Raw genomic sequence first — 18,244 nt, 5'->3', positions numbered from 1 at the left:
GCAACTCCATGAACTATAGCCCACCACACTCCTCGGTCCTTGGGATTTCCCAGGCAAGAATACTGTAGAGGGTTGCCATGCCTTCCTCTAGGGGATCTTTCCAACCCAGGGATCAAACCCATGTCACCTGCATTGGCAGGCAAATTCTTTACCATTGAGCCACCAGGGAATCCCTTTGCCTTCCTTGAAAAGCCTACTATTTGGCATAACCCCTGAGTGCCACTTGGATTGTAAACATCTATGACCCATAGCATGGTACCCAAGGCTTCAGAATTATATTTGGCAAGATACAGACAACTGGTTCAGAATTCATGTTGTTTCTTTCTCTCTAGGTCTGGCCTTTCTGCTGAATGCTCAGCTAGGTAAGTCATGGACTCTGTATTTTATCCTTGACATAATGTCTCTCTAAATTATACAAAATGCAATTTTTGTCTGCTTAATGTATTAAATGCTATTTTCCATATCCCAATATTACTTAAAAAAAATATACCCAAGAGATAAGCTGTACTAGGAAAGAAAGCTACTGTCTTCTTCACAAACAGATGGGTTTGATGTATTGGCTGCTACTGCTATCCTCTTCAGCATAATCACCTGAGAATTATACATTGGTATTCACTGGGCTTCATAGGAGGACTACTACGCATCTTTTCTCAAGTGGTTCTCCAGCTTAGCTGAGATCACAAAGTGAATCTGTCAAAGTTCAAAATAACCAGCCTCAAGTCAGTGACTTGTTCCCACATTAGAAGCTTTGAACTCATTTGTGAAGGTGTTCCTACCAACCAACCCTGCACAGAGAACAGGCATCTGAGGGAAAGGGAGGCAAACAGAGGCAAGGCTAACACTTATAGCACATTTCAGTGGTACCTAACTCAGGCCATTGTTCTTACTTCTGACTATCCTCAGGTTCTGCCTACCAGCTGGTATGCTACTTCTCTAACTGGGCCCAGTACCGTCCAGGCCTGGGAAGCTTCAAGCCTGACAACATCGACCCCTGCCTCTGCACTCACCTGATCTATGCCTTCGCTGGGATGAGTAACAGTGAGATCACCACCATTGAATGGAATGATGTGGCTCTCTATAGTTCTTTCAATGACCTGAAAAAAAAGTAAGAGAAAGGGGAGATATCTGAGTTAGTATCTCCCAGGCCAATACTTCCTAGACATTAAATAATGTGCAAACAAGTGATTCTTAAAATGCAGTACAGGTTCAGTGAGTCTCAGGTGGAACCTAGATCAGATCAGATCAGATCAGTCGCTCAGTCGTGTCCAACTCTTTGCGACCCCATGAATCGCAGCACGCCAGGCCTCCCTGTCCATCACCAACTCCCGGAGTTCACTCAGACTCACGTCCATCGAGTCAGTGATGCCATCCAGCCATCTCATCCTCTGTCGTCCCCTTCTCCTCCTGCCCCCAATCCCTCTCAGCATCAGAGTCTTTTCCAATGAGTCAGCTCTTCGCATGAGGTGGTCAAAGTACTGGAGTTTCAGCTTTAGCATCATTCCTTCCAAAGAACACCCAGGACTGATCTCCTTTAGGATGGACTGGTTGGATCTCCTTGCAGTCCAAGGGACTCTCAAGAGTCTTCTCCAACACCACAGTTCAAAAGCATCAATTTTTCGGCGCTCAGCCTTCTTCACAGTCCAACTCTCACATCCATACATGACCACAGGAAAAACCATAGCCTTGACTAGACGAATCTTTGTTGGCAAAGTAATGTCTCTGAGACACTATTTATAACAAGCTTCCCAGTGATGTCTATGTTTCTTGTCCAGGAACTGAACTTCAAGTATTGAGGCTATAGATAACATAGAACATTGCCTGCTTTAGCTAGTATTAAAAAATTAGTTCTGTTTCTTCCTTCTTTTCTCTATCAATATCTTTTTTTAATTGTTCAAGGCAGACTTTTTTTTAATTGGAGGCTAATTACTTTACAATATTGTGGTGGTTTTTGCCTGACATTCACGTGAATCAGCCATGGGTGTACATGTGTTCCCCATCCCGACCCTCCCTCCCACCTCTCTCCCCATCCCATCATTCTGGGTCATTCTAGTACATCAGCCCTGAGCACCCTGTCTCATGCATTGAACCTGGACTGGAAATCTATTTCACATATGATAATATACATGTTTCAATGCTATTCTTTCAAATCATCCCACCCTCACCTTCTCCCAGAGTCCAAAAGTCTGTTCTTTACATCTGTGTCTCTTTTGCTGTCTCACATATAGGGTCATCATTACCATCTTTCTAAATTTCATGTATATGTATTAATGTACTGTATTGGTGTTTTTCTTTCTGACTTACTTCACTCTGTATAATAGGCTCCAGTTTCATCTACCTCATTAGAACTGATTCAAATGCATTTTTTAAATAGCTGAGTAATATTCCATTGTGTATGTGTATCACAGCTTTCTTATCCATTCGTCTGCCGATGAACATCTAGGTTGCTTCCATGTCCTGGCTATTGTAAACAGTGCTGCGATGAACATTGGGGTACATGTGTCTCTTTCAATTCTGTTTTCCTCGGCGTATATACCCAGCAGTGGGATTGCTGGGTCGTATGGGAGTTCTATTTCCAGTTTTTTAAGGAATCTCCACACTATTCTCCATAGTGGCTGTACTAATTTGCATTCCCACCATGTAAGAGGGTTCCTTTTTCTTCGCACCCTCTCCAGCATTTATTGTTTGTAGACTTTTTGATAGCAGCCATTCTGACTGGTGTAAGATGGTACCTCATTGTGGTTTTGATTTGCATTTCTCTGATAATGAGTGATGTTGAGCATCTTTTCGTGTGTTTGTTAGCCATCTGTATGTCTTCTTTGGAGAAATGTCTGTTTAGTTCCTTGGCCCATTTTTTGATTGGGTCGTTTATTTTTCTGGAATTGAGCTGCAGGAGTTGCTTGTATATTTTTGAGACTAATTGTCAGTTGCTTCATTTGCTATTATTTTTTCCCATTCTGAAGGCTGTCTTTTCACCTTGCTTATAGTTTCCTTCATTGTGCAAAAGCTTTTAAGTTTAATTAGGTCCCATTTGTTTATTTTTGCTTTTATTTCCATTACTCTGGGAGGTGGGTCATAGAGGATCCTGCTATAATTTATGTCAGAGAGTGTTTTGCTTAGGTTTTCCTCTAGAAGTTTTATAGTTTCTGGTCTTACATTTAGATTCTTAATCCATTTTGAGTTTATTTTTGTTTATGGTGTTAAAAAGTATTCTAGTTTCATTCTTTTACAAGTGGTTGACCAGTTTTCCCAGCACCACTTGTTAAAGAGACTGTCTTTCCTCCATTGTATATTCTTGCCTCCTTTGTCAAAGAGAAAGTGTCCATAGGTGTGTGGATTTATCTCTGGGCTTTATATTTTGTTCCACTGATCTATATTTCTGTCTTTGTGCCAGTACCATACTGTCTTGATGACCAGTTGCTTTGTAGTATAGCCTGAAGTCAGGCAGGTTGATTCCTCCAGTTCCATTCTTCTTTCTCAAGATTGCTTTGGCTATTCAAGGTTTTTTGTGTTCCCATACAAAATGTGAAATTATTTGTTCTAGTTCTCTGAAAAATACTGTTGGTAGCTTGATAGGGATTGCATTGAAACTATAGATTGCTTTGGGTAGTATACTCATTTTCACTATATTGATTCTTCTGATCCATGAACATGGTGTATTTCTCCATCTATTTGTGTCATCTTTGATTTCTTTCATCACTGTTTTATAGTTTTCTATATATAGGTCTTTTTTTTCTTTAGGTAGATTCATTCCTAAGTATTTTATTCTTTTCATTGCAATGGTGAATGGAATTGTTTCTTTAATTTCTCTGTTTTCTCATTGTTAGTGTACAGGAATGCAAGGGATTTCTGTGTGTTAATTTTATATCCTGAAACTTTACGATATTCATTGATTAGTTCTAGTAATTTTCTGGTGGAGTCTTTAGAGTTTTCTATGTAGAGGATCATGTCATCTGCAAACAGTAAGAGTTTCACTTCTTCTTTTCCAATCTGGATTCCTTTTATTTCTTTTTCTGCTCTGATTGCTGTGGCTAATACTTCCAAAACTATGTTGAATAGTAGTGGTGAGAGTGGGCATCCTTGTTTTGTTCCTGACTTTAGGGTTCAGTTCAGTTCAGTTCAGTTCAGTTGCTCAGTTGTGTCTGACTCTTTGCAATGCCATGAATCGCAGCACACCAGGCCTCCCTGTCCATCACCAACTCCAGAGTTCACTCAGACTCACGTCCATCGAGTCAGTGATGCCATCCAGCCATCTCATCCTCTGTTGTCCCCTTCTCCTCCTGCCCCCAATCCCTCCCAGCATCAGAGACTTTTCCAATGAGTCAACTCTTCATGTGAGGTGGCCAAAGTATTGGAGTTTCAGCTTTAGCATCATTCCTTCCAAAGAAATCCCAGGGCTGATCTCCTTCAGAATGGACTGGTTGGATCTCCTTGCAGTCCAAGGGACTCTCAAGAGTCTTATCCAACACCACAGTTCAAAAGCATCAATTCTTCGGCACTCAGCCTTCTTCACAGTCCAACTCTCACATCCATACATGACCACAGGAAAAACCATAGCCTTGACTAGATGGACCTTTGTTGGCAAAGTAACGTCTCTGCTTTTGAATATGCTATCTAGGTTGGTCATAACTTTCCTTCCAAGTAGTAAGCGTCTTTTAATTTCATGGCTGCAGTCACCATCTGCAGTGATTTTGGAACCCCCAAAAATAAAGTCTGACACTATTTCCACTGTTTCCCCTCTATTTCCCATGAAGTGATGGGACCGGATGCCATGATCTTAGTTTTCTGAATGTTGAGCTTTAAGCCAACTTTTTCACTTTCCACTTTCACCTTCATCAAGAGGCTTTTTAGTTCCTCTTCACTTTCTGCCATAAGGGTGGTGTCATCTGTGTATCTGAGGTTATTGATATTTCTCCTGGTAATCTTGATTCCAGCTTGTGTTTCTTCCAGTCCAGCGTCTCTCATGATGTACTCTGCATATAAGTTAAATAAGCAGGGTGACAATATACAGCCTGACGTACTCCTTTTCCTATTTGGAACCAGTCTGTTGTTCCATGTCCAGTTCTGACTTTAGGGTAAATGCTTTCAATTTTTCACCATTGAGTGACTTAGCAGCAGCAGCAGCATAAAGGGGAGGGAGAAGATAGAGGTGACCTGGGGGAGAAAATGGAGAGTCAAAAGAGGAGAGAGCAATCAAGCCGGTAATCACTAAGTCGCTTCAGTCGTGTCCAACTCTGTGCGACCCCATAGACGGCAGCCCACCAGGCTCCCCCGTCCCTGGGATTCTCCAGGCAAGACTACTGGAGTGGGTTGCCATTTCCTTCTCCAATGCATGAAAGTGAAAAGTGAAAGTGAAGTCGCTCAGTCGTGTCTGACTCTTAGCGACTTCATGGACTGCAGCCTACCAGGCTCCTCCGTCCATGGGATTTTTCCAGGCATAGTACTGGAGTGGGTTGCCATTGTCTTCTCCGGCCAGTAATCAAACTCCTAAGTAAAAATGAGTACTGAAAAGTGGAATCTTAAAGGTACAGAATTGATAACAAATACCAAAAAGCAAAGATTAAAAATCTCTCAAAAATACAATATTAAAAAAAAATCACAAAAGTTATTTTAAAAATATGAAATTTGCTTTAAAAATAGGGGGTTTTTTTTGGCAAGGTAATAGTAAGTTTTAAAAATAAGAATTAAAGGAGTGATAAAGAACTTAAAATTTTTTTAATTTTAATTAAAATATGATAATAGTAAAATATATCTAGGAATTTCTCTGGAGCTGTTGGGGGCAGTATGGGGTCAGTTCAGTTTCAGATAGTTCCTTGTTTCAGCTTATAATTCTTCTCAAGGTCTATAGGTCTCTTCCAATATAGCCAATGCTAACTACAGGGTTTTAATCTGTTGCACCTGTCACTTCCAAAGTGGTTCCTTCTTCTTTGTTTATTTTGGCTTCCTCTGCAAGTCTCTTCAGTATCTAACTTCCACCCTGACACAAGTTGGCGAAGGTGGCCATTTATTTAGGCTCACTTTTTCAATTGGGCTGCGGGGAGGGAGGAGCACCGCAAACAAATATCACTGGCGTGTGTGGGGAGTGTTCACAGTGTCTGGGCCACACTGGGTTTTCCCCCGCCCACCATGTGTGTGCTTTCCCGGTCTATACTGCTCAGGCTCCAAGTTGCTCTGCAAAGGAACTATCAAAGGCAGGCCCTGGATTGTATGCACTTCCCAGGTCTAAGCCACTCGGGTTCAGGTTCTCAGGTACTCCACAAAGGTACAGACTTGGTTGGGCCTGCGTTTTGTGCCCTTCCCAGGTCCGAGCAGCTCAGGCGACCCAGTGCTTGGCGAGCTCAGTCTCCCCAGGTGGGGCCGGGCGTCTTATCACCTCCTCTGTTCCAGTCATTTGGTTTCCTGGGTGCGCAGCAGGAGCGCTGTCTCAGGTGTGCCATGTGTCTCCTCTGGGGAGCTGATCTCTGGCTGTGACTCTCCTGGTGGATGTCAACCATCCAGGATCCCAGGAAGACTTGGTTAACAACAGGAAGCCTGCTCTCAGTTTGGTAGAGGATGCCATCTCTGGGGCGGAGATTGCCCCTTTCCAGCTCTGGCTGTCACCCACCTGCCTCCCTGCTCCAGCGGGGGATGGGCCGGTCCACTGCTGGCTGGCTCTCCTCTGGTATTTGTTCAGTCCTTTGTTCAGTGAGCGGGCCTGCAGAGCTTTAGGTTAGAGCTTTTCGCCAGAAACTTCCCTTTCCTCTTTTTTTTTTTTTCTTCTCTTTCTGGCTATCCCACAATTTGGGTTGCTATCTCACGTTAGCTCCCTCACATTGCCCTCAGGGCATTCAAGCCTGGTCCTTACCCTAAGCAATGCAGCCTGCACCTCCCTGTTCAGCCCCCGCTTGCTTATGGTGGATACAAGCATCTGGGCTACTTCTCTGCTGGGAGTTGTAGTTAGGCGCGTAACCTGTGGGTTTTATTTATTTGTTTTTTCCTCCCGGTTATGTTGCCCTCTGAGATTCCAAAACTCTCCACAGACCTGCTGGTGAGAGGGTTTTCTGGTGTTTGGAAACTTCTCCTCTTTTAAGATTCCCTTCCCAGGACGGCTCTCCATCCCTACCTCTTTCGACTCTCTTTTTATTTTTTATATTTTGTCCTACCTCCTTTTGAAGACAATGGGCTGCCTTTCTGGGTGCCTGGTGTCCTCTGCCAGCGTCAGAAGTTGTTTTGTGGTATTTGCTCAGTGTTCAAATGCTCTTTTGATGAATTTGTGGGGGAGAAAGTGGTCTCCCCATCCTATTCCTCCACCATCTTCTCGATATCTTTTTTATGGCCTAGGAAACTGCAAACCATCTTAACTACTTGAATCAGAGAGCAGGAGGCAGAGGACACTGAAGATTAGACATAGCAGAGGTCAGGAAATAAGAAGAGTTTACTGCATTTTAATAGAGTTCTACTTTGTGGGAAAATGAAACAAAACAAGCAAGAAAATCTTGGTATCTTTAAATTTCTAATTTGTTTGGTTAGTTACATCTAGGAGAAGTAAGGCTATGGGCTATTGCAAACATCAGTAGTGGCAGTATCTAGAATGTAGCTACTAGAATTTGAGTTATGATGTGTGTGTGCATGCTAAGCCACTTCAGTCATGTCCCACTCTTTGTGACTGTATGGACTATAGCCCACCAGGCTCCTCTGTCCATGGGATTCTCCAGGCAAGAATACTGGAGTGGGTTGCCATGCTCTCCTCCAGGGGATCTTTCCCACCCAGGGACTGAACCCACATCTCTTACATCTCCTGCATAGGCAGGCAGATTTTTTACCACTAGCACCGCCTGGGAAGCCCAAGGCCTTTCAAAGTGGTATTTCTTAAACTGTGATTTATTATTGATCTTGCATCAAAATCACATATAAGGCAGTTGATAAAAATCTCAGTCCCTAATCCAACTGAATCACAGTCTTTGAGAAAGGGGTTAAACACCTGAAATTTTAATGTTATCCTTCAACTCTGGTCCTTGTACTCTATTCTTATCTAAGCTGATGGTTGAGAACCACTAGTCCAGAAAATGTTCATGATTCTAAGCCAATGATTCATATTCATTATCACAGAGTCTGAGAAAGTAATTTTGTCCAAGCAACATTTATCATTTCAGCTGATAGGATAGAATGTAAGAATTCCCAGTACAATCCCATTTTTAAAAAACCTAGTCCTGTGGAACAGGAACTCATAAATGAAGGTCTTAAAGAGCTTAACCATGAAGAGAGGGAGAATTTTATAAGACACTCACTTGCTGCAGTTTAGCCCAGGAGTACTGGAAGCAACTTCAGATGCAAATGGGCTTCCAAAATTAGGCCTGAGAAACAGAGAAGGAAGAGGAACTTTGAGAGTTTGAAGCAGGGATAGCTGCAGAAAAGAACTTCCAGGACAAGATCCAGGAGATCCTGCTCACCCATCAAGTGCTGCCCTGAAACATCCATCCCACGCAAATGGGTTGCCCTAATAGTGTTAGTCACTCAGTCGTGTCTGAATCTTTGTGACCCCCACTCCACCCCACCCCCCGGACTGTAGCCTTCCAGGCTCTTCTGTCCATGGGATTCTCCTTGCAAAAATACTGGAGTATGTTGCCATTTCCTCCTCTAGTGGATCTTCCCAACTCAGAGATCAAACCCTGGTCCCCTGCATTGCAAGCAGATTCTTTACCTTCTGAGCCACCAGGGAAGCTCTGTAGTTTCATAAGTATCAACCTATTTTATTTCCTCAAATTTTTACTGTAATATTTTAAACTATAGTATGCTTATATGTCTCTTTTATATGCTAAGTTGCTTCAGTCGTGTCCGGCTCTTTGCGATCGTCTGAACTGTAGCCTGTCAGGCTTCTCTGTCCATTGGATGCTCCAGGCAAGAATACAAGAGTGGGTTGCCGTTCCCTTTTCCAGGAGATCTCTACACAGGGATCAGACCTGCTTCTCTTATGTCTCCTGCATTGGCAGGCAGATACTTTACCACTAGCACCACCTGGGAAGCCCATGTTCCTTTTAACTCATGGATAAACTGTTCTTTTATTCTCAAGGGAAAAAAAGCAGTCCTCTAACTTAGATTTTGCTAAAGAACTCTGTGCATTCATAATGATAACACAAATAATTTTTATAAAGAAATTGTTCTGTAGTGATGGGTAATTGTTCTACAGAATATCTTATCAAGACAACATTAAAGTTTATAATCAGGCCCGATACAAAGCATTATTATTTTAAATTGAGGGATTCATGGATTTTGAAGTTTTTCTTTTCTCTACTTTGTTTTACAGGAACAGCCAGCTGAAAATTCTCCTGGCCATTGGAGGCTGGAACTTTGGAACTGCCCCGTAAGTCCTCTGTGACAGCGTTGGATGTTCATTTAATTTGCTATGGGTAACAGGTTAGCCCAGTGTGACCCATGTCCCTTCAGATTTCATAACCTGCTGCTGCTGCTGCTAAGTCGCTTCAGTCATGTCCAATTCTGTGTGACCCCATAGAAGGCAGCCCACCAGGCTGCTCTGTCCCTGGGATTCTCCAGGCAAGAATACTGGAGTGGGTTGCCATTTCCTTCTCCAATCCATGCATGCAGGCTAAGTCGCTTCAGTCGTGTCCGACTCTGTGCAACCCTATGGGCACCAGCCCACTAGGCTCCTTGCCTAGAGAATCCCGGATCTCTAGGCAAGAATACAGGAGTGGGTTGCCGTTTCCTTCAGATTTCATAACCTAAGATGGGGTATTAAGGATGTATATTAAACAAATATGCTACTTAAATAAATTACTATACCAGAATCTCAATACTAAATAGAACACAATTTGTTGTATATGTTTACATTTAGATGGATATTCCAGGACTCCATTCACAGAGATTCAGTGACTGAGACTTCAAAACAATCTCTTCTTACAGTATTTCAGAAGCACAACGCCTGAGAAGAGCATTATAGCACTTTTCTCCATTTACCTTCTGGAAGAAAGGAAGAGAAAGTCATGAAAATAAATAAGGAGACTCTTTTAAGGGCATATGAACTTCAGAGACTGTTTAGAGAGACCACACAGTGAGCCAAGGTAGACAGGTGTTCAAAGCAACAGGTCCAATTTGGGAGAAAAATCAGTTGGGTGGATAACAAAGTAAAGAGAACGTTGAGGTACCATGGCTGGCAGAGTAGTTATATAAAGAAGTACAGGAGAAAACCAGCAATATACTTTTATCTGGGCTTTGGGTCCTAATGAAAAGCTTTGAGGCAAAAAATATAGGAGTTTGACTTTACAACAAGACGTGGCCACCAAGGCCTCACTCTGCCTTCTTTGAATCTCCCTCAGTTTCACTGCTATGGTTGCCACTCCGGAGAACCGCAAGACTTTCATTTCTTCAGTCATCAAATTCCTACACCAGTATGGATTTGACGGGCTGGATTTTGATTGGGAGTACCCTGGCTCTCGTGGAAGCCCTTCTCAGGACAAGCATCTCTTCACTGTCTTAGTGCAGGTGAGGAGGAAGGTGGCAGCACCGAGCCCAAGAAAATTCAAAGAAGAATTCTTTGCAAGGAGAATCTGGTGGTTCCAGAATGAAAGTCAACTGGAGTTTTGACTTACTGGATCTTTGCATCACAAAGATTATTGGATATCATGCCTACATTCAACAGCATTTGATAACAACAACAACAACATTACATGTGTTATGTGCCAGGCACAATTTTATACGCTGTTTTTAAAGTCATAACCCATTTCATCTTCATATGTACCCTATGATAAAGATACTATAAGTATCATAACCTTTATTTTACAAATGAGAAAGCTAAAATATAAAGAGTTTAAGTAACCTAACATCAAACAACTAATAGGTGTCATAACTACCTATGTAGTCTGGGTTCTACATGGGTACTAATGAGTACTAATTTTTGAAGGATTCTTAAGTAATCTAGACATATGGCAAAACTCATGTTTTAGAAGAATTACTCTGACTTTAACCATGGAGGATGAATTACAAGGAGGTAGGGAGGCAGGGAGAGAGGAGTCCATTACAATAACTCAAGCCAGAAATGCTGAGGATCTGAACAAAGATCCTAACAGAGAGGACAGAAAGAGGAAGTATATGAGATATTAGGAGGGTAGAATCAATAGGATTTGGAGACCAATTGGAAGTGTGAAAAGAGAGAACTTCCAGTTTTCTGTCCTTGAGAATTGATTTGACTGTGGTCCTCTTAACTAAGATGGTAAATACAGGAAAAAGGTAGATTTGAAACAAGAAAAACTCATTAATTTGTCTTTGAACATGATGAGTGAGAGGAATTTGTAGGGCGTCATAAGAATGTCCAATAGACGCTGGATGAATAGATACTGGATGAATGAGAAACTGGTGTTCAGGACAAGAACTTGATTTGATATATTTTATTGACATCATCAATAAAGTTAAATAATTAAGAGATCACCAAGGAAAAATGAATGCAGTAAGAAAAGCAAGGATGGCTTTTAGATTTCAGTTCAGTTCAGTTCAGTCACTCAGTTGTGTTCGACTCTTTGCGACCCCATGAACCGGAGCATACAAGGCCTCCCTGTCCATCACCAACCGCCAGAGTCTACCCAAACCCGTGTCCATTGAGCCAGTGATGCCATTCAACCATCTCATCCTCTGTCGGCCCCTTCTCCTCCTGCCCTCGATCTTTCCCAGCATCAGGGTCTTTTCAAATGAGTCAGTTCTTCGCATCAGGTGGCCAAAGTATTGAAGTTTCAGCTTCAACATTAGTCCTTCCAATGAACACCCAAGACTCATTTCCTTTAGGATGGACTGGTTGGATCTCCTTGCAGTCCAAGGAACTCTCAAGAGTCTTCTTCAACACCACAGTTCAAAAGCATCAATTCTTCGGTGCTCAGCTTTCTTTATAGTCCAACTCTCACATCCATACATGACTACTGGAAAAACCATAGCCTTGACTAGATGGACCTTTGTTGACAAAGTAATGTCTCTGCTTTTTAATATGCTGTCTAGGTTAGTCATAACTTTCCTTCCAAGGAGTAAGCATCTTTTAATTTCATGGCTGTGCTCACCATCTGCGGTGATTTTGGAGCCCCCAAAAATAAAGTCAGCCACTGCTTCCCCATCTATTTGGCATGAAGTGATGGGACTGGATACCATGATCTTAGTTTTCTGAATGTTGAGCTTTAAGCCAACTTTTTCATTCTCCTCTTTCACTTTCATCAAGAGGCTCTTTAGTTCTTCTTCACTTTCTGCCATAAGGGTGGTGGCATCTGCATATCTGAGGTTATTGATATTTCTCCTGGAAATCTTGATTTCAGCTTGTGCTTTCTCCAGCCCAGTGTTTCTCATGATGTACTCTGCATAGAAGTTAAATAAGCAGGGTGACAATATACAGCCTTGACGTTCTCCTTTTTCTATTTGGAACCAGTCTGTTGGCCCATGTCCAGTTCTAACTGTTGCTTCCTGACCTGCATACAGGTTTCTCAAGAGGCAGGTCAGGTGGTCTGGTATTCCCATCTCCTTCAGAATTGACCACAGTTTATTGTGATCCACACAGTCAAAAGCTTTGGCATAGTCAATAAAGCAGAAATAGATGTTTTTCTGAAACTCTCTTGCTTTTTCAATGATCCAGTGGATGTTGGCAATTTGATCTCTGGTTCCTCTGCTTTTTCTGAAACCAGCTTGAACATCTGGAAGTTCACAATTCACATACTGCTGAAACCTGGCTTGGAGAATTTTGAGCATTACTTTACTAGTGTGTGAGATGAGTGCAATTGTGTGGTAGTTTTGAGCATTCTTTGGCATTGCCTTTCTTTGGGATTGGAATGAAAACTGACCTTTTCCAGTCCTGTGGCCACTGCTGAGTTTTCCAAATTTGCTGGCATATTGAGTGCAGCACTTTCACAGCATCATCTTTTAGCATTTAAAATAGCTCAACTGAAATTCCATCACCTCCACTAGCTTTGTTCATACTGATGTTTCCTAGGGACCACTTGACTTCACATTCCAGAATGTTTGGCTCTAGGTAAGTGTCAGTGATCACACCATTGTGATTATCTGGGTCATGAAGATCTTTTTTGCACAGTTCTTCTGTGTATTCTTGCCACCTCTTCTTAATATCTTCTGCTTCTGTTAGGTCCATACAATTTCTGCCCTTTATTGATCCCATCTTTGCATGAAATGTTCCCTTGGTATCTCTAATTTTCTTGAAGAGATCTCTAGTCTTTCCCATTCTATTGTTTTCCTCTATTTCTTTGCATTGATCACTGAGGAAGGCTTTCATAGATTTATCCTCCCCCAAGATAGAGATTTTTCCTATACCATCTGTTTCACCAGATTGTCTGCCAGTATCCAATAATTTCAATATTCATTGGTTGAAAAATCAATCCACTTACTTGTTGAACAGCTCTAGTGATCAAAAAGAACATCTATATTCTTAGTCAAGACATACTTCCAGTCACAATTAATAACTTCCAATCATTGGTTCTAGTCTGTTCACTGAACTAACAAAGAATAAAGCTTCTCCCTTTGGCAATATATTGGTTGGTCCAATATTTGAAGACAGCTATAATATCTTGTTAATAATTTTTTTTCTAGTTAAATAACCTAGTTCATTTAACAAGCATACATATGACAATTTTTAGACACATTCTTCACTTGAGCACACTCTGGTACACCCTAATAATGCAGTTATGAAAACTGAATTCAGTACTCAGGATGAGATTAGAGTCACACAAAATAAAGGTGGATTAACCTCTAGCCTTGAATGGGAACCTATCACCTGGCTGTTCATAGCTTCCTCATCGACCAATTGAACATTTCATTTATTGGGATGTCAGTCCAATAAAGTAGCTCATTCACTGGACAGAGGGAAGCAAATTTCTGTACTGCTAAAACCTGGATATAAATTATTACAGCAACTATAACTTCATAGTGCAGTGATATAAGTAGAGCTCTGACTCATCATCTGGGACCTGGGTTTTGGTCATGACCTGGCTACTAACTTGCTGTGAGACTTTGGTGAAATTATCTAACTTATACACATATTAGCTATACAATCAATACCATCAATCTTGTCTACTTTATAGGAGTATTGAGAAACAAAAGTAAGGTAAAATATGTGAAAGCATTTTGAAAAAGTAAAGCATTATACAAATATAAATTTATAATAGTTAAGGAGTTGAAATCAGCTTCATAGATACTTTACTATACTTGATTATTCTATAGGAAACACGTGAAGCTTTTGAACAGGAAGCCAAGCAAACCAACAAGCCCAGGCTGCTGGTCACCGCTGCAGTAGCTGCTGGCATCTCTAATATCCAGGCTGGCTATGAGATTCCCCAGCTATCCCAGTGAGTGACTCACCTTATCCTCAAAACTCCTGTAGGCATCACTCTTGCAAGGTAGACTTGTGCTTTGTCTTACTACCCAGGGACTTTGTTTAGGGTGTTTTGGAGGTGGTATCTTTTGCTCGCTTAAGTGTGGGACATACCTACTATTGTTATTTAGTCACTAAGTCATGTCCAGCTCTCTTGGGACCCTATGGACTGTAGCCCACCAGGCTCCTAGGTCCATGGGAATTCCCAGGCAAGAATACTGGAGTGAGTTGCCATTTCCATCTCTAGGGGATCTTTCCTACCCAGGTTCAGAAGCCGTGTCTCCTGCATTAGCAGGTGGATTCTTAATCACTGATTCTTTAATGTTGAGCTACCAGGGATGCCCACATAAGTATGGGAAACAGCCATGGGAAATGCTTTACAACCCTGTATTCTACCTCAGGTACCTGGACTTCATCCATGTCATGACCTATGACTTCCATGGCTCCTGGGAAGGCTACACAGGAGAGAACAGCCCTCTCTACAAATACCCAACTGACACTGGCAGCAATACTTACCTCAATGTGGTGAGTCTCCACACAGATGCAGATGCAGACCAGAGATGATGTAAATTACATGCAGATTCAGGGACAAAACAAACAAATTTTGCAAAAGTCTCATTTGGATAAATCTTCTAAGTGACCGATTTTATCTCATTAACTATAACCTCACCAAAATATTTTTGAAAAAGTACAAACTAATCTATGTCATGAGCATCATTAAATTTTGCCTGTTAGGTCAGTGGACTAGCATAACTAAGCGTGGGGTCTTCAGCTGGGTAGGCCTCTAACTCACCTGCTACCTTTTCAGGAATACGCCATGAACTACTGGAAGAAAAATGGGGCCCCGGCTGAGAAGCTCATCATTGGATTCCCTGCCTACGGACACAATTTCATCCTAAGAGACGCTTCCAACAATGGTATCGGTGCCCCCACTTCTGGAGCTGGTCCTGCCGGGCCCTACACCAGGGAGGCTGGGTTCTGGGCCTACTATGAGGTAGGTAGGCTGGGCTGTACATTGGAACTCTGGGAATGCCATGTCCTGGGCTGCACACTAGCCTTAGGGCTAGAACCTGCAAGAAGCTTGAATGTTCATTCTGTCCACTATTTACATACTTTAACACAAATATTACTCCAGATGCTTCAGATGTATAAGTAACCTATTCATTTACCTAATCCAGTATGAAGATTTATAGCGTGCAATATCCCTTCAAACTACAATTGTTGTTTGTTGTTTAGTCGCTAAGTCATGTCTGACTCTTTTGCAACTCCATGGACTGTAGCCTGCAAGGCTCCTCTGTCCATGGGATTCTCCAGGCAAGAAAACTGGAGTGGGTTGCCATTTTCTTCTGCAGGGGATCTTCTCAACTCAGGGGTTGAACCCACATCTCCTGCATTGCAGGTGAATTCTTTACTGCTGAGCCACCAGGGAAGCCCATTCAAACAACAGACTGCATACTTAAAGTCATTTATATTAACACATAAGGGAATTAAGTAACTATCTCCCATACTGATGTGGGTTCCCAAAATCAAGCACTAAGAATAAGGTTAACATCTGAGTATTTCAAAAACAACTTGTTGCTATTTACTGTAGATAAAAGGCCATAATTAGAAACCTGTGGAAAACCCCAATTGGAGACATGACAGAAAAAAAAAAAAAATCAAAGAGGAAGGTGTATGTTTTATTTTTCATGGGAGTCATATTTAAAGGATTTGAATCTCTTGACTTTTTAAAGATCTGTGCCTTCCTGAAAGATGGAGCCACTGAGGCATGGGATGACTCTCAGAATGTGCCCTATGCCTACAAGGGCACTGAGTGGGTTGGTTATGACAATGTTAACAGCTTCAGAATCAAGGTAAGGTCAGCCCCTCCAATGTGCTTTCAGCTCAGCACAGAGTCTCAAGAAATAAAATGACTCCTGGTGTCCTCGATTCTTAAATAGGCTCAGTGGCTTAAGGAGAACAACTTTGGAGGTGCCATGGTCTGGGCCATTGACCTGGATGATTTCACAGGCACTTTCTGCAACCAGGGCAAGTTCCCCCTGATAAATACCTTGAAGGATGCTCTTGGCCTGAAGAGTGCAAGTAAGTGACAGTAGGGGAATGCCCAGGGTGTATAGATGCTCCTTTTCCAACTCAAGACAACCTAACATCTTCCCACGCCCTTTGCCCCCAGAAGTCTCATCATTGCTGTTGCCTGGCTGAGAGAGAGGCACTTACATTCTTTCCTTGTTAGAAATTGTATGCTCTAATGAGAAACCAGGTCTGCTGTGAGGGTTTTCCAGGTCTGCTAAGTCTTAAAGGTGTGGAAAAGCCTCAAGAAATTAGGCTGACCTTCAATATTAGCATTTATTTTTCTATGAAACCCTTATTAAAAGTCTCTTTCAGCCTGCCTGGGGAGACTGAATAACAAACTCTAAGCAGTACTGGGGTGGGTTTAGGGTTTAGTTGTTAAGTTGTGTCCAACTCTTGTGACCCCATGGACTGACTATAGCCTGCCAGGCTCCCCTGTCCATGGAATTCTCCAGGCAAGAATACTGGAGTGAGTTGCCATTTCCTTCTCCAGGGGATCATCCCGATCTAGGAATAGAACCCAGGTCTCCTGCATTGCAGGCATATTCTTTACCGACTGAGCTAAGAGGGAAGCCCATACTGACATATTTTTTAATCTATAATTCAGAGGAAGTACCAATTCTCTAAATTTTGTCCAGATTTTCTCTTAGAGCCTATCTGCTCCCCCACTTAAACACAAATCCTAGAAAAGCATTTTGCATATACTGATTGCTCAGTAAAATTTTTTAAAAATTATTTTAGCATCATAAGAGAGAACTTTTAAAATTTAAAACCAGGCTGGCTTGAAATTGCTGCTGCTAAGTCGCTTCAGTAGTGTCCGACTCTGTGCGACCCCATAGACGGCAGCCCACCAGGCTCCCCCGTCCCTGGGATTCTCCAGGCAAGAACACTGGAGTGGGTTGCCATTTCCTTCTCCAATGCATGAAAGTGAAAAGTGAAAGTGAAGTCGATCAGTCGTGTCCAACTCTTCGAGATCCCATCGACTGCAGCCTACCAGGCTCCTCCATCCATGGGATTTTCCAGGCAAGAGTACTGGAGTGGGGTGCCATTGCCTTCTCCGGATTGAAATTAGAGCTGCTCTTTTTTTTTTCTCTCTCTCTCTCTCTCTCTCTTTTTATTTATTTTTATTTTTTAATTTTATTTATTTTTAAACTTTACAATATTGTATTGGTTCTGCCATATATTGAAATGAATCCGCCACAGGCATACACGTGTTCCCCATCCTGAACCCTCCTCCTTCCTCCCTCCCCATACCATCCCTCTGGGTCATCCCAGTGCACCAGCCCCAAGCATTCAGTATTGTGCATCGAACCTGGACTGGCGACTCATTTCATAATTCCTAAGTATGGAGTTACCTTGTGAGCTTCTCAGGTGTCAGGACCCAGAGTGAACAGCAACCCATCTCCAGACCTCACCTCAGGCCTGCTAGTTCTTCACCTGTAGGTGAATCTGGGAGCCTCTGCCAGGTCTGCTTTTTGTGCTGTTTCAGCCTGTAATGCCTCCACGCAGTCCAGTGAGCCCAACAGCAGTCCTGGAAATGAAAGTGGGAGTGGAAATAAGAGCAGCAGCTCCGAGGGTAGAGGATACTGTGCTGGCAAAGCTGATGGCCTCTACCCAGTGGCGGATAACAGAAATGCCTTCTGGAACTGCGTAAATGGAATCACATACAAACAGAATTGCCTGACTGGGCTTGTCTTTGACACCAGCTGTCACTGCTGCAACTGGGCATAAAACTGACCTGTGTCTCCATTTCCTAGGGTACAAGTCTCCTTTGCCTAGCACACCTTGTTCCTACCTAGAGTTCTGCAATAAAACGCATCAGTTAAAACATGA

At 42.3% G+C, this 18,244-nt stretch overlaps 1 protein-coding gene and 1 long non-coding RNA gene across 5 annotated transcripts in view; one reads left to right on the top strand and one right to left on the bottom strand.

The window, feature by feature from the left end:
- The window catches only part of LOC104971588 (uncharacterized), a 64,580-nt gene that overhangs the window by 45,758 nt on the left and 578 nt on the right, over window positions 1–18,244 (bottom strand). The window contains exons 2-5 of one of the 2 annotated variants that reach the window (XR_009493899.1): window positions 17,767–17,942; window positions 9,821–9,951; window positions 8,265–8,330; window positions 1,008–1,094 (exon numbers count right to left, since the gene is read on the bottom strand). This is a non-coding gene — a long non-coding RNA (uncharacterized lncRNA). The remainder of the gene's footprint in view (window positions 1–1,007; window positions 1,095–8,264; window positions 8,331–9,820; window positions 9,952–17,766; window positions 17,943–18,244) is intronic. The other variant, XR_009493900.1, reaches the window with a different exon arrangement.
- CHIA (chitinase acidic) overlaps window positions 1–18,244 on the top strand; it is a 19,853-nt gene extending 1,609 nt beyond the window's left edge. Inside the window, exons 2-11 of one of the 3 annotated variants that reach the window (XM_024984982.2) lie at window positions 333–362; window positions 904–1,105; window positions 9,281–9,337; window positions 10,308–10,473; window positions 14,191–14,315; window positions 14,743–14,866; window positions 15,150–15,335; window positions 16,075–16,194; window positions 16,282–16,423; window positions 17,615–18,244. In XM_024984982.2, coding sequence (XP_024840750.1) covers window positions 333–362; window positions 904–1,105; window positions 9,281–9,337; window positions 10,308–10,473; window positions 14,191–14,315; window positions 14,743–14,866; window positions 15,150–15,335; window positions 16,075–16,194; window positions 16,282–16,423; window positions 17,615–17,754 — 1,292 coding nt within the window. In that variant the 3' untranslated portion in view covers window positions 17,755–18,244. 3 annotated transcript variants of the gene reach the window in all.

This window comes from Bos taurus, chromosome 3 (genome assembly GCF_002263795.3).
Source record: "Bos taurus isolate L1 Dominette 01449 registration number 42190680 breed Hereford chromosome 3, ARS-UCD2.0, whole genome shotgun sequence".
Taxonomy (NCBI): domain Eukaryota; kingdom Metazoa; phylum Chordata; class Mammalia; order Artiodactyla; family Bovidae; genus Bos; species Bos taurus.
This window is presented reverse-complemented; position numbering and strand designations above follow the sequence as displayed.